Below are 16,724 nucleotides of genomic sequence, written 5' to 3'. Positions count from 1 at the left end.
TATGATATTTGTCAGCAAATATAACACTGCAGTGTCCATAACACAACCCATCCCTTGAGTTATCTTGCAGGTGCAGTGAACCTGACAGTTTTAATGGCATTTGTGTTTGATAATGAGTAAGCTGGCCATGAAGCCTTCTTGTGTATGTCATTTTTATTTATTTAACCCAAAACTTGTCTAGAGCCCACCAGAGCATGAGAAAAACTGAGATCACAGAAATATAATTAATGTAAAAAGTTGTACATTCACAGATCATTGACCTATGCTGTTATGCCACTTGTGAAAAAGGATTTGCAAAAGAATTCCGATGTGATTTGAATCCTGTATATTTTTGCTTGATGTTTTTATTCTGGATACTTTGCATTTGATAATTTGCCATGTTTTCTATTTACATATTGAAATTCCCTTCACTGTAACACCAATGATTCAGACAGTGTGTATTTGACTCATCTTTAGATAACAAGAGTAAATCGAATCTTTACTCCCCAGAACCGCTATTGTTCATCTACATACACTCAAACCAACCACCCAGGCCTGAGACAGTGGAGTAAAAAACTTGGCGAACAGACCATCTGCCTTTGAGCTTTGTCCTCAATCGCACCAGCAGCATGTGCATGGAACCTCACCCCTCGCTCTGCACGGCTCCTCTCAGAACGTTTCTAATGGTTGTATCCAGCTATTCAACGTCTCTCAAAGGCAATCCGGAGACATCACATACAGGCTTTTGCACATATTCCATATAATTTTGTGTGCAAGGTGTAAGTGAATGTTCGTCTGCAATTAACTTCCCAAAGCAAGGGCTCCCGTAGCTCTAGTCTTTGTAGCATTGTGATCACTTTAAATATGAATACCAGCTTGTGTAATTGTGGTGTTTAGAAATCTATTCAAAACATGTAAACATTGAGTTTCTGGAAATTTACATATTTCTTGTTAGGAATGTTTTTCTGTCAAACGTCTGGCCGAGAAGTCAGCGTCAAGAAGCCAATCCAACAGTTGCTATTTAATTCCACAATAAATAAAAAACACCATAGCTCTTCTGCACTGTTGTCCTCCACCTCAGAGGCTCGCCTGTATGGTGAAGTACCACCTTTGAGTTCTATTTTAAAATGTAACTACAGCTGGCAGCAGCAGGCGTGTAGCTTGGGTGCATTTAGAGACAGGGCAGCATAAATAAGCATTTGGAAGGTAAAATTCAGCATGGTGTTTTTTTTTGTTGTAAACCTCTGTGGCTTTGGTTGTCGGCATTCATAATGGAACAGCGCAGGAACTGCCATGGGGGGTTCGGGGGTCTGTGGTACAGTACATGATGATTATACACAATAACTCAATATCACAAACACCTGTACCAGTGGAGTCCACTAATAGCTTTGCATTTGCAATAAATATCACACTGGGGGATTTTGCAGGGTGTAATTTATTTTCTGGGTTTAATCGTAGCTGTGCAAATTTAACTCTTGGACTGGTTTCCATTATTGAACTTGTTTTTGGATTACATTATATTGTTAACTGGAATAAAAGTGACCACCTGTGTGTTGGTAGAGTCTGAGTGTGGACCAGCATTGGTTATTACCACTGGAAAAATGGGTAAAACAGAAATACTAGTTTTTTTTAATGGGTGTTTATTGCTGTGCATATAATAGGTAGTTGTTCCTCTGTGTAATATCTAGTATCTATGAAAGCTGCCAAATTAGTTTTCATGCTGCTATTAGATGCCGGTTATGTCTGAGATTTAATGACACTTGTTCTCTTTTTCTGAGCCTTCGTCAATCTACTAATTCCAGAAATCTCTGTTTGTCATTTTTGTATTTGGAAATTACATCTTGAGAACCGTTTATCTTGTCAGCTTCACATTTGGCATGTGTCTTGTCAAGGGCCAGAGAAATTGCAGTGTTGAATTGGGTGCAATTTTAACTAACGGGGATGTGGGGCAGCGGACCGTGTTGAACATGTCTTCTTCTATGTCCTTGTATAACCTACAGCAACATGTGTACAGCTTCCCATGATGAGTAACGAGCATACCGACTTATACCGCCAACATATTCCCAAAAATCCCTGTCTGTCTGTGGCTTGAATACCACAAGAACTGTTAATCTTAGCAGCTCAACAAGTGACATGTGCAGCAGGGACTTAGAAACGTTCAGTCGGTGACGTTGTTGATCGTCACCGACTGAACATTCAGTGCTGGAAACAATGGCAACAGCAACTAATTCTCTAATTTCTCTAGCGTATTGAATCGAGCTTCACTAAACACTGAATAAACAGGTGAGCAGCAGTTGTGCAGCAGCAGTGTCGCAGCTTCAGGGTTCTGCAGAGTGAGTGCCGCAGCCGGTCTTTACTCCCTGCAGCCTAATTACTGCAGGTGACTTTTACATTTTCAGAAACTGGCCGAGCAAATGGGCCATTCCAAACAGGCAAGTTTACAGCGGCCATTGCACAAGTCACGTTTAAATCATGACACAATAAAAGAGGAGGTGTTGTAAATGGCCCCTCATAAATGATGAGTGTACTAATTGCAAGTCGCTTTGGACAAAAGCGTCAGCCAAATGACATGTAATGTAACTTAATGTAATGTGTTGTGGTGCTGACAGCAGTGTGAGATCTCTAGAAACTCTTGATAGGACTGCACACAGCATGATGCCTGGATTTCTATGAGATTTGTTTAGCAAAGGAATTATTATTTGCTGTTTTTCTTTCAGCAGTGTGTTTATCCCAAAGTAAGATGCAGAACCTTAAACTTTCACGACCAAGTTCTCCGTTTTTGCCTGTGACTTCTGTAGACTTTTGACTTTCTCTGTCAAGTTTATTATTTCCTCCCTCACTAAGGTGGCACGCACGCGCGTGTATGTGAGTGTGTGTCTGTGTGTGTGTGAGAGAGTTGTGCGCGCGTGTGTGTGTGTGTGAACCTCCACAATTGCGGGGGAAGACAAATGATGCTGTCAGGGCACCGCTCCACACTGTGAAGTTAGAGATCAAATTTTAAAGCTGCTAAAGGAAAAGGAAAGAATGCAGAGCGGAGGAAAAGATGGCTAAAAGTTGGAAAGATGAGAACAGAGAGAATTCGGTAGTGGGGAACAATGAGACGGAGAGACTCAGAGAAGGGAGCTGAGACACAGAGTAATGAAGGTGTTTCTGCTGCTCTCCAAGGTTGTTTTCGGTCTCAACGTCTCTTCTCTGAGGTTAAAATGACACAAGGCCACATTGTTCAGGTCCCTGTGTATCTCAGCTCAATTTCAGACCTCTCACCTCTCTGCTTACTCTTCACTGTGTGCGCCTGTGTGTCTGTCCAACACATGAACACGTCACGTGCCTTTGTGTCAGTGTGTTCCTGTTAGTGTGCATCCATGCGATTGTCTCATGTTTGAAAAATCCTCAACACACCTACTCACTGGCTGTGAATCCTGCGGTTTCCTCACATTGACTCATTACGACAGGAGAGATTTCAGTGCATGTCTGGAAGCAGCTTCAGAGTCGGTTCAGGCCCTAATGATCATGTTTTTCGAGTCAGTAAATCAAAACATAGCATGAAAGTCGGGGACATCGTCATCCACACTTATGTCTGCACTTGTCCATCTTGGATACAGGACCACAATTCTGAACTAATCTGTATATATACCACCTGCAGCTGTTTCAGTTATGCATGACAATAGCTGCACAAGCTGTGCTGTCAGAACATAGACAACTCTGAAAAGTGCTATTTTAACATGACAGAGAACATTTGTGTGCCAACATGTTCTGCACAGAGTTCACAGCACTGACGATTCACATCATTATTGCTGCATAAATCAATACTAATGATGTGATGTCAATTTGTGGGCAACATTTAGAACTTGGCCTGCCACAAAGAACATGTATGTATGCATGTTGCGTGTGTACATATGTGTATCAAGATATCTGCATATGTGAGCACACAAACACACACACACGCATACACATTTGTGGCCACTGAAAGGCAAATATTAAAGCCAGCTTGGGGAGTTGTGTATGATAATGGAAATGAACTGGTGTCAGGGCAACAGGGGTTTGGATAACGGGCGTGTGTGAATGTGTGTAGTTCTGTGTGTGTGAGCCAAGCAGCTAATGATCCTGATGGACACAAATGTTGTCTATTCACACATGTGCGTACCCACACAGACACACACCGTGTTATCAGGCCAGACACAGGGTCTCCTGCAGACGGGTTCCCACAGCCTCCTTTCAGGGGATGTTTACCTCCCCGCAGGTTGTTGGTTTCTTGCCAAGCCAGAAAGAAAAAGCTGCCGCCTCCGTGCCGCTCACTGTTTGTTATGTGTGTGTTTCTGTTCTCATCAGGATCACACCTTGTTATAACACAATCAGTTTGTTTCCTTTCAGACACCCACAGATGTGGAAGAGAAATTGGATGAGTTATTAGATGAATCGATAATACGGAGTGTGTTGTCAGAAAGGAATTAGTTTTCATATTTATTCCATTCATATTAATTGGTGTGGGTGTGTGTGTGTGTGTTTGTGCCAGCTGGTGATGACCCTCTGCTGCCTGTGCCTTCACACACACGCGCGCACCAGCAGTTGGAGACAGAGTCAATCACTGTCGTTAGTTCTTTAGGCATCATTAGTGAGCAAACTGTCTGAGATACACCCATGTTCACATCTCTCCTCGTCCAAGTTGCGTGAATCTTCAAACAACTAAAACAACTGAAAGTGACGAATGTGTGATTTGTTAATTGACTCAGAGTCACACAGTTGCACCATGGAAACTACAACTGATGCCAAATATAAAACGTGACCTCCACAGCAGCTCTTGATACCAGGGACATTGTTTCCAAGCTTTTTCTCACTCATATGTGGCTGATACTTTAATTCTGAACCACAGTATATATGTCTTATTTCCCGTAAGGATGATTTTACTATTAGCATTAAAGCCGTAATTACAATGAAACATCCTCTTTAGTAGTGTAGTAGGAGGAGAAGTGGACAATGTGTTCACTGATTGTCTCTGCATATGAGGATATTTTCTATGTCTTTTTTTGTTTGTTTTTAGCAGGATGACACTAAAAAAACTCAATTACCGTGAAATAAAAATCTGTATATAGTAAATTTAAATGTGGTTTCACAAGGGGACAGTCTTTTAGTTTAGATTTGAATATGGATGGAAATTGCATGGGTTGCAGTTTTATTAGTCTAATTTTAACTAGAACAATACTATTAATAGCTAATTAAAAGTGTATTTTTTGGTGCAGTGGACCAAATCATCCAATCACTCAATAGAAAAAACTGTGTAGCCCAGAGCTGTAAAGATAAAAATGTCTTGACAGGTTGCAAGATCTGGATAATAACTGCATTGAAGGGGATGGGAGTTGGTGGGGTGACCTCAAGTACATAACTTTATTTCAGTAAAGCAATGTCCAAAAGAAGAAGGTGATGGAAGGCTGTACTTCATCCCGGCAGCTTCCATGTATATTTGTGTATGTATGACACCACTTCAGAAATGTTAGAGGGTTTGGGGTGTATTTCATGCCTGTTGGACAGCAGGGAGGAAATGAGGAAGAGGGTGATGTTTCATGGTTGGCATCTTCCCCCAAGCCACAGGGGGGCTGCTGAGAAAAAGTGAATCCTCTACTGTAACAATATAAATGTTCACTACTCTTAAATTCCTTATGCTACTCCGTTTCTATGAGGCTGCCTTGTTTGACATGTTTTATCGTTCTCTGCTCTGGTTTAAGTTAGATTTGATTCGATTTAATTACAGACTTCCCGTTTTTCATTTCCTTATTTTTGGTTTTCATTTGTTACATTTTTCTGTATTTTGTGTTTTAATGTTACTGGCCCGTGCAACAGCACTGTAATAAATATTTTAATTTGTTTTTAATTGTTTTTTTTTCCAGAAAGAGGGTGCATGCCACGATTCTCCACGTGTTTACTCCCAAAATTTCCCACGAGAGTAGGCCAAATGTTTATTACATTTCAGAAATGCAGTAATTACAAAATATTACCATTTAATGGCAAATTGTATCATTACACAGCTAGTAAACAGTGTTTTTCCCAAATATTTGTAGGTGGAGTCAGAAAATGGCTTTCTCTTTAGGACTGGAATCAATGTTACTTTCCTGTTTCTTCACTGCGGCTAAAACAACAGTTAAATTCAAACGGGATGTTCAATTAGGGTCTTTGTCTTGTTGGAGGTAATTATTTAACAACACAGGCTAATGGGTTGGACTGAATTAATGATATCAGATGAAGTTTAAGGCCCTGTCCCAATTCCTCTTCCATCGATACAGTCAGTCAGCTGGTTTACACCTGTTATTTCAATGCAATGTAAGTCCTGTCCATAGCAACTTCTGCTTTTTTCCTGAAAGTGTGAATACACAAGTGGGGACGTTTTTTCCAACTTCATATTCATGACACCGATCACCTTGTCACAGCTATTTGATTTCATTTAATTAGATTTCATACTTGCATTTATGAGCATTGTCTCGCAGTAGCGGTCGCCATGTTGATTCTCTTCGTCTGTTCGTAAAGCATTCAAGGATTTCTAGGTGGCCATTACACATACTTCACATAGAGAAATGAGACAACACTACCCCTCCACAGTCACGCACAAAACAAAGGGAAATTACCAGCTGCCGTCGGACACAATGAGAAAGTTTTAAAGCCCCTTGGTTTTTTAACCTGTACCAATGGAACCTGATACTCAAGCATCAGATGTCTTGTCGCTTACCGCAGCTATTTCCTCTTGAACAACTGTTTGTCACTGAAGCACAATGAATCCTGGGATAGGTTGGGTCTGGAAGGATCCACCAGTTAGAGCCTTCGTATCTCTGAGATGGAAGAAGACGCATTTGTCGGCCACAAATGAAAGAGCCTTCCAAATGGGACAGTCTTGTCGAGCAGCTGTGAAGCAGTCGATCTACAAATGCAGCCTCTGAAGTGAGACACAGTTATTGTGTTTAGCATATGATTTGGGGTAGAAATAGGACTTGCACGATTTGCTTGTGCATCTTCTGTTCTGAGAGGATCAAATCCAACTTTAGCCGTTGTTTGAAGTCTTAGAAAAAGTGAGCCTGCTAGAAAAGATCTGACTGTGACATTAAATCAAGTTTTTAAACTACTACAGGGTTTAGTCCTTCACCCCAGAAGAAGAAAGCAGCGATATATAATGCAAACTTATACTTAAGCTGCTGTTTGTGTTTGATAGAAGTTTTCAGGTGTAGAGTTCTGCTGGATAAGAGCCTTCAACATTATTTATTTTTCTACCTATCTTTTACAAACTTTAAAATTCTTGTCCACAAAAGAATCAAGGACATCTTCAATCTTGTGAGATCTTTCACTTTCGCCTCCACCCATTATAAGACATCAGATATAAGGTGTTTCAGGAAATCTCAGTAGAAGTCGACATATTCAAGGCCGAGTGGTAAAGCAACAAATAATCCAGCCTCTTTCTCACCCACCCACCTCCTGTCTTTGGTGCGTAAACATTAGTCAAGGTGAAGCATTTTCACTGCTCTGTTGTTTTATGTCGGCTTGACAGAGAATCGTGTCTCTGCTAAGTGGGTTTCCCATTGTGCGCTTGTTTGCCCATTGGAATTCAAAGTGGGTAAAAATGATTTGACCTTCTCTTTGAAGCAGGCAGCCATGGACGTGAAGTTTTAATTGAGTTCTTGTGTCCTGGCCTTTCTGTTTCCCATCAGTACAATAAGTGATCGACCTCATCTCGTACACACTCGTGCAACGGTCTCTTCATTGTGCCGACGTGATGGACAAACTTATCCATTCATGGCATCACAGTCTCCTCGTTCATGTAACTAATGTGTGTGTGTGTGTGTCATCAGCTTTTGTGTTTCGACACTCAACCATTCAAAAAATATGTTTTAACTTATGTTACTGAACTTCAATAATTGGGCTGTGGTTTCATTTGATTTCCTGCTCATGCACCTGTGTCAGTAAAACCGCATAATGGAGGTTTATTGCAGCATTTTCCTCGAAATCATTAAATTAATAAAACACACTATATGTTCACACAGCTGTAACCAAAGGCTGTGAGAGAACAGTGTGACGACACTGACAGTCATTGATTCTGCTGATTGTAACTGTGCAGAGGAATTCTATTGAGTGGTTGTAACAATGAGTTCTACAGATTGCATGTGGACATGCTTGGGTGTTCACACACACAATACATTACTACACAATGCTTGTTAGGGCGCTAACATTGATTTCCTAAAAGGGGTTTCCAATGCATTAAGCAAACACAGACTCTCAATACTACAAATCATTTCTTGCTTTTATATTTCACTGTTCATTTTTTGGAAGTTTGACTAGAGGAAATCCGAACAGAAGCTGTGTGACATTACCTGTGTCTTTAGTTTAAATCTGCTTCTTACTGTGTCGTTAAAGGAAGGTGCAAAGTATACTGTATGTCAAAACTGCAAAAAAGAAAATGCAATTGCAGAAAAGAAAAAACTGAAAATATACCTCTGGACAGTACGGCCCTCGAATCATCAACAAACCTTGTCGATAGGATGTAGCTTCAATCTCCGTTGGAAGTTAATGCTATTGTGTTTTGTGATGGGTTGTTAATTTGTAATTTATTTCTGTGATTTGTAATTTGCCCTTGTGATTTGCACCGTACTTCTCCCGTCTCTGAATTAAAAAAAATCACACGGCATCGTAATGTGTCCCTTTCGAGCCACTTAATGCAGGTCAATGACTAATATTAAGTGGTCTTATGATAATAGTAATATGAATCTTCAGATGTGTGTGTGTATTCTTTCTTCTGCAGAGTGATGTTAATATAATGCATAATCAACCTTAGCTCTTCTGATTGGCACTTTCGTAAAGTGTTTTGATGAACAGTTATTCATTGTGCAAATTTATACATTTATTTGCCACAGGTGTTTTACATGGAGGAATAACAATAACTGTCATAGGGTCAGATGAATGAATCAGCCGCCTTCCCTCTGTGTGTTTGTATCACACACAGCTTTGTGCTGAAACCCAAAGAAAACACACCACCCACCTGTACCGCCAGTTTAATTAAAATTCATTGTTTCTGTGCATCACACTGGCAAAGCTGCTAATAATAACTGGAACAATATTGTCAAATTATCAAAGCAACGCTGGTGTGTGAGTGGGTTTGTGTGCGTGTGTTGGCTGTGAAGTTCAGGCACGACTGCTCGACTACAGCTGCTTTTTTCCCTCTCCTCCTTTTCCCTTCTCTCCCTTTTTTTTGGACTCAAGTCAAGTGCTTTAAATTGAAGCGAGCCTTCGGGGCATAGATTGAGATGTATCCAGAATTTTAATGCTCCCTTTTCAATTGTTTAGTTTAGGGAGGGCTGCCAGGTTCCAAGTATCTGTCTCTTTATCTCTCTCTCCCTCTCTCCCTCTCTCCCCCTCCCCCCCTCCCTCTGCCTTTCGCTCTACATCTTGCGTCATATGGGCTTTCCTGCTTTTTTCTGTCCTACTGTCTTATCTTACCTTCTCACCAACTCTTTCTTTCTCGATTTACTATTTGGCAAACACACTGGCACACACACTCACACACTCACTGACCTGTAGTCTCTGTTTGTGTGTTTCAGGAATGTAAGCTCTGCAGGTGAGGAGGCAAGACGAAGGATGAGGGAGTGTGACGGCCTGACAGATGCTCTGCTCTACGTCATTCAGACCTCACTGGGCAGCGGCGAGATCGACAGCAAGGTGTGTGTGTGTGTGTGTATGTGTGTGTGTGTGTGTCTGTGTTTAAGACTTGTTGCATGACTGTGCCTGAATAAATTAATTCATGCTGTTATTTCTCATTCGATTTTAATCCACTTAGCTTTGTATTAAAATCATACCAGCACAAGCGGTTCCAGGCAGACAGGGGAGCTCTGGCCCCAGCTGAAATCCTCCCCCTCTCCTCAAAAGTCTTTGTTTGAATTTGTTAATAGTTTTTGCTCAAAGCTACAGAGCAGTCAATACAGACACAGACACAAGTCAACATTTTGTCACGGAATAAGGATACCTGGATCTGCTTTCACTGCCAACTGCAGCCACCAGAAACACGTTTTTAAGAAGTATTTAATTCAGTTGAGCTTGTATTTTATTTGGGGAAAATTAAACTCTTAATTTCAAATAGTAGCAACACGTCTTGCTGCCAATTTAGCTCTGCTAGTAGTCAAAGCTGAGTGGGTTTATGTTCACTTTGCATTTTTCTATTTCTATTGACGTGTTCACGTTGGCATACAGGATAATGTGTGTGTGCTCATGACTCAGTGTGTTTGGGCCAGTCAATGCTATACAAATAGTGTTGTGGATGGCCGACTCCTCAAGGTCTCCCCAGCCTTTTTCTAAATGGCCATCCTTAATCACTGTTTAAACGCCCGCCCCTCTCCGCCCTCTGACTGCAGTCATCAGAGCAGCGCTCGTAACTAAGACTGATTGGCAGCTGTAGCAGCAAGTGGTCACAGTCGCAGCATTGACGCACATTAGCCACATGTTCTTTTTGTCTGGCTTTTTGCTTGGCTGGAGACATTACGTTTTCGGTTTGTTCGTCCATCCGTGCGTCTGTCCTATTCCTGTAAACACAATATCTAGATGGTATTTATATGGGGCTTTTCTAGTCTTGATGACCATTTGTAAATATTACATTACGATTTTGCCATTCACCAATTCACACACATTAATACAGTGCATTTATGCGGAGGACACACATCACTCAAACACTGTCGGCACAGCTGTCAGGGGCAATGTGGGGATTAGTATCTGGCACACAATTCCGCCCAAAATCTACAGAATGCCTTAGGGGGTTTTGTTTTTATTTCGTACAAATGTTCACTTTGACCCGTAGAGGTTCTGATTATATTGTTGGGGTCAAAGGTCAAGATCATTAAAGCCTAACAAAACTTGTTTTTTGGCCTCTTGAACATCACATCTCAGGTCTGCTTATAGGGAATCTCTTCAAATTCTGATCAGTCACTTGCACTTACAGATTTCAGTGGCCAATGGTCGAAGGTCAAAGAGACGTCAAATGAATCTGGTAAAAAAATAAGGGAATACAGGCAAAACTTTATTCTTAGACTGCTTTTTTTTTTGTTACGTCTTTGGAATGTGTATTACTTGTATTCTTGAGAGAGACCCCAGTGTTTGGAGTGCTGTTCTCTAACCGACATAGGCCCCTGACTTTCCTGAAACTTGTGATCATTTTGAAACCAAAGAACCTTTCTTATTTTCATTCCATAAACCACGCAACCAGAAAGAATAGCAATTGGAATTAATGTGAAATAACAGATCGAAATACAAAATGTCACGGTAAATTGCAAATATAACGCAACTTCTTCTACATCATTCTATAATGGCATTTGATTGGAGTTTCAAACATGACTGCAGCTCGCTGGAGTGAGACGTTATTTTGTGTGTTGCATCTTTTCGAGGCTGTTCAGTTACACTTCTTGGTTGTTTTTTTGTGTAAACGAACGGTCAGACAAGATGGATGCCTTTGTTAATTTCCACTCTGTTGACTCGATGACTCCCCTTTTCACACGCACACTCACAATGACAAGAATGGAATACATGCACTGTATGACACACACACTCATGTGTTCCCAGGCTGGCAGCATCACCTCTACACCTGCTGTTTAATGGGGTGTGACATGATATATTGGACTTGTAATTTTTCCTCATTTACCTGAGTTTCTTTTCATCTCATCACAAAGTCGGAGCAAACAAAATACAGAAGCAAATTACCTGTGATTATATCTCTCTCTCTCTCTCTCTCTCTCTGTCTGGCTCGTGGGTGGGGGTGGGAGGCCAACAGTGTGAAAGTGCCAGAGTGGGCGTTTTTTTATTAGCATGCTTTGACTGTGATTTGCGCTGTGTTTCCAGGCAAGATGTTTCATCAAACGACATCAAACACAAATCTCCCGCCTCAGCTTTCACACCCCATTCATTTAAATCTCTCTGTTCTATACTCTCACATTTCTTTAATCCCTCTCTCATTTCTCACTTTATATCCAGACCGTAGAGAACTGCGTTTGCATCCTGAGGAACCTGTCGTACCGCTTGGCTGCCGAGACGTCCCACGGCCAGCAGGGGGGGCTGGAGGAGCTGGACAGCCTGCTTTGGGACGCCAATGGTCGCGATGGAGAGAGCTCCGGATGCTGGGGCAAGAAGAAGAAGAAAAAGAAGGGTGTTGACCAGGTGAGGAAAGAGATGATGGAGGACATAGGGGGACGACAACGTAATAACAACTAGAACAGCTTGAAGTCAATTTACTGGCGATGCCTGAAGCCTGTGGTACGCTACTCGATGGATGAACACTGTTCACCAGAAAGATGTCCCCTCATTGGTGTCTGTGTGACTGGTGGACATGATTAATACAAACCTATATATCACATGATATTGCACGCAAACCATTCAGTGATTTGTCACGCTCCTTATGTGCTGTTTCTCCTAGATTTGTATCTTTATTTTTCCACCATCTGTAAATATAAACAAGATTTCAAACACAAATAGGGCAGCTTTCATGATGAAGCAGGAATCAGTGGTTCTCACAACTTGGCTCTCAGCAGGGACGTGTGGTAAATAATGGAAAACAGGGATGAAAATATAAATTTGGGACAGCTTCTTCTGTTATATATTAAATCACGAGTCACGTTTTTTTGCCTGTTTTGGTAATCGCACAACACAATGGCTGTGTGTGTGTGTGTGTGTGTGTGTGTGTGTGTGTGTGTGTGTGTGTGTGTGTGTGTGTGTGTGTGTGTGTGTGTGTGTGTGTGTGTGTGTGTGTGTGTGTGTGTGTGTGTGTGTTGCATTCTTAAAACTGACAACCCCGCTGCACCAAACGGATAAATGTGAAACTCAAATCTGTGTTTGCACTGGATTCCTGCGATACATTGGCAAAACTCTCTACAATTTCCCACATGCATGTTGTATTGAGAGAGAAAGAAGGGAATGGGAATTCTCTTTGAAATTGCATTTGGAGATAATTACAGCTGTCACTGGTTCAGTCAGAAAAGTGCTTGTTAATGACAGTATTGATATTACTATATATACTATATATTCTACTATGTATATTATATACTTGTAAAAAAAAGATTACGGAAGTCACCTATAAAACAGTTTCAAACTAAATTGAAAATGTTAAATCTACTTAGAGAATTTTAGATACACAAATTAACACATATACTTTCTTCATGTCTCTAGGCAACAGAGAGTACTCTCTTGTGAAAGAGTCGAAGCACCGTGTAGTAGTTTCTCTACACACTTCAAACTATAAGAAGGCTTTGATTTCATGATCAGAGAATCTATGTATAGATGAAAAAAACACGGCATCTCTCCAAAGACACACTCTAGCCTAGTTTACCTTGAGACAAGGTGATGGGGGGAGTGCAGTGGAGCAAAGCCGAGAAGGTTGATGGGGAATGGGAAAAATGAGGAGTGGAGAGAGAAGGATGGAGAAAGAAAAAGAGGGAGATAGGAGGAAATAGGAAGAGTAAGGATAAGATAAATCAAGAGAGAAAGAATCAAGAGGAAGGAAAACCGGGTTAAGAGAATAAGGGAGGAGAGAAACAGGAATAAGAGAGAAGAAAGAGGTGTAGCAGAGGGAAGAGGATGGTGGTATAGGTTGAGCGTGGAGGTTTATCTCTTAAAGTAAAGGCAGAGGTAACATATTTTGTCTCAGTGTCTCTTCTCATCTCTCTTCTGTCTAATCTTTGCCCTTTGTCGTCTGTCCTCTCCATCACAACGGTTTGACAAGGAGTGATTTACAGGCTCTCGGAATTTCTTATATGTTTGAAGTAGGGATGCTGGAAGTAGGTTTGCGAGGGCGCTGCAGCATCTCCTACTGACAAGCGGCTGGAACTGCAAAACCAAAAAGTTAACTCAACAGAATGTACTTTTGAGAGCATGCAGTCAATTTAGCATGGCTATTTATTAAATGGTTAAATCCAGGTGTCACTACCGAATTTCACCACTATAGCTCATAAGATTTTCAGATATCTTGAATAATGGCCCCGAAAGCCAAACAGCAAAGGTCTATAGAGCGCGGCACCACCAGCAGCCGCTAGCTAACAGCGGGCAAATCTCTACTAGCGATACATTTTGTGCTATACCTATATAATGTCAATGTGTCTCAGTCAATAATAAAATGTCTTTTGATGAGTAATAAACCTGCATTCCGTGTGTGAACTGTCCAGAGCTGAATGACGTGTCACGCTACCTTCACATGCAGGAATTTGGTGTTCCAGTTAGATGTCTGCTGTAGAGTAATATATTGAAAACTGAATAAGTATTATGATTATATTATATCATTTTCAATAAATTAAAAAATAAGGCATGTTGTAACTTCATATCTGACTGACCCGCAGCCCTGGTTTACAGGGTGGAGATGTTGTTTGCTTTTAGACCTCCATGTCGTCATTTTGGAACAACTCAAGCACTTAGACACATGAGAATATTTGCTCATTGTCAGATCTTTCTTTCTAACAATATAGATATGGGTATAACATGATGGAGAATGGAAAGAGCAAGGACATAAAATGAACTGTTTCCTCTGCTCCTTTCCAAATTCACTTCTGAGGTTTATTAAGAGTAACGGCACACACACTTGTTTGAACTCCAGTATTTTAAACTTTTCACCTGTCCTTAGTCAAAATGTCATTGTTCGTAAAGCTCTTCATGAATAAAAGTCCAAATCTGTGTCGTCCTTCTCGCAGTGGGATGGCGTGGGCCCGTTTCCAGACACAGCGCAGCCTCCAAAAGGGGTTCAGATGCTGTGGCACCCGACCATCGTCAAGCCCTACCTCACCCTGCTGTCTGAATGCTCAAATCCCGACACACTGGAGGGAGCAGCCGGGGCTCTGCAGAACCTGGCTGCAGGCAGTTGGAAGGTATCAGCATAGGTTTTAAATATTTTCCAAATGTTTTTACTCCCCTTTCGTTTTTCATGTGTTCTTGCATTTATTTTTTCCCAGGGACACAAGCAACTAAAACCTGTATAGACACATATGAACCAATAAATGACAATGAACAAAATGGTTGTATTACAATTACAAGCAGAATTAAAAATGTAAATGAATATTAAAATATTGCTGTGTGATGGTAATGGTAAGGAGCAGTTACTCAGAGATTATTATTATTATTATTAATAAACACTTATTGATAAAAAGGTTTTCAACACATTTCAAGCCCTTTTCATACAGAGACTGGAATCAGTCCTTAAGAGTAGATAAATAGCCGGCTGCAATAAAAATGTATCTGAGTTGAACTAGAAGTAAAGAATTAACTCATCATAAAAGATAAATAGGACAATGTGTTCAGAACTTTTATTTTCTAAGCCTGTTTGAGGTACACAATGTGCTTGGAAAAACTGAAAATTTAAAAAATATGTTCATTGTTTTGTGGCTTTACTCAAAGCTCTAGAGGTCACAGTAAACAAGGAATGAACTAGATGTGCACCTCACTGAATCAGGACTTGTGGATGGAAGTTGGACATAATTGGCCCCTATGTGTAACTTGTGGCCCATTTATGGCCCCTGATTTAGAAAAAATCTAGATCCACCACTGGTGTGGCCACTATTTTAGGTTGAGTAGAGAGAGAGAGAAAAAAAAAAACAAAGGGGCACAGGTGGTCTTCAGGAAATCACATTTTCTATTTTTAGCCTCGACGCGAGCGTGCGCGTGTACGTGCGTGTGCTTTGTTGTGTCTGCTCCAAGCTCCCACTCCCATCTCGGAGAATACCACTGCTCACAGTATCCGGAGAGGCAGCCGTGTGTTGGTGCACTGCTGCCAGACACACACTCTGCTCACTAAGCTCTTGGCAAAAACATATTATAGATCATTTCCCTCCGAGGTAGAATTATTTCCTGAGGTGATTATATGAACCACAGTTTGCCCAATTCTCAGTTTTAACCATAACATGTCCAGCAAGGTAAATTATTCTTTCGACAGAAGCTGATATCCAATCTTGGGTGATGTTTAACGCCACCCCAGTCTGCTGCTGTTGACCCACATGGCAGCACCTCTTGAGCTGCTTAATGTCGAGTGGATCCATTTAAGTGTACTTTGATGGTTATTGAGGGAGGATAGAGTGGTCCCTTAGCTCCAAACCTTTCTGGTTCCATTCTTCCTCTTGCAGTATATCACTTGCGAGTCAGCGCAATGCCTCCGCCACTCTCATATCGCCCCTGAATATAACGTCTCCCACACGACCTTGCCCATTGTGCTTCATCCATCACTTTTCCCATTTCCTACCACGACCATTTAAATCACAGCCTCCAGTTAAAAAGAAAGAAAGAAACGCATTGATTGAAAACCAGGTTTGACCAAATGTAAGGTGAGCAAAAATAGCATTCTCCCATTAGCAAATATGAGGATAGTGTTATGATGCTCTCGTCAAGATTACTAATTCTCTAATTCAAGAAGTAGACTGATATCGCAACGTTACTGAAAAGTTTTAAAAACCTATATTCTCTGAGTAGTTTTATTTGCAGTTAATTGTCACAAACGCCCACCATCGTCCTGTAAATAAAATGGCACCCAGTAGAGTTATGAAACCCGATTTAAATTCACTAGATCTTTGGATACACCCCAACAAAAATATCAGAACGCTTAATGTTGCCTGCTTACTTTCTTCAAGAGTCATTAATTATTCTCTGAGAAATCAACAAAAATTTGGAAAAATGCTCTAAATGTTCAAATCCTGGATCGGCCCTTGCAACTGCTCAAAATGTTCCTCTCTCACCCAACTGTTGTTTTCGCTAAATAACAGACAAACAAA

General features: G+C 41.0%; 1 protein-coding gene across 1 annotated transcript in view; it reads left to right on the top strand.

Annotated features, from left to right (window-relative positions):
* ctnnd2a (catenin (cadherin-associated protein), delta 2a) overlaps positions 1-16,724 on the top strand; it is a 195,540-nt gene that overhangs the window by 143,485 nt on the left and 35,331 nt on the right. The window contains exons 15-17 of the mRNA XM_061094229.1: positions 9,549-9,666; positions 11,962-12,144; positions 14,661-14,834. Coding sequence (XP_060950212.1) covers positions 9,549-9,666; positions 11,962-12,144; positions 14,661-14,834 — 475 coding nt within the window. The remainder of the gene's footprint in view (positions 1-9,548; positions 9,667-11,961; positions 12,145-14,660; positions 14,835-16,724) is intronic.

Source organism: Limanda limanda, chromosome 20 (assembly GCF_963576545.1).
Source record: "Limanda limanda chromosome 20, fLimLim1.1, whole genome shotgun sequence".
NCBI lineage: Eukaryota > Metazoa > Chordata > Actinopteri > Pleuronectiformes > Pleuronectidae > Limanda > Limanda limanda.
This window is presented reverse-complemented; position numbering and strand designations above follow the sequence as displayed.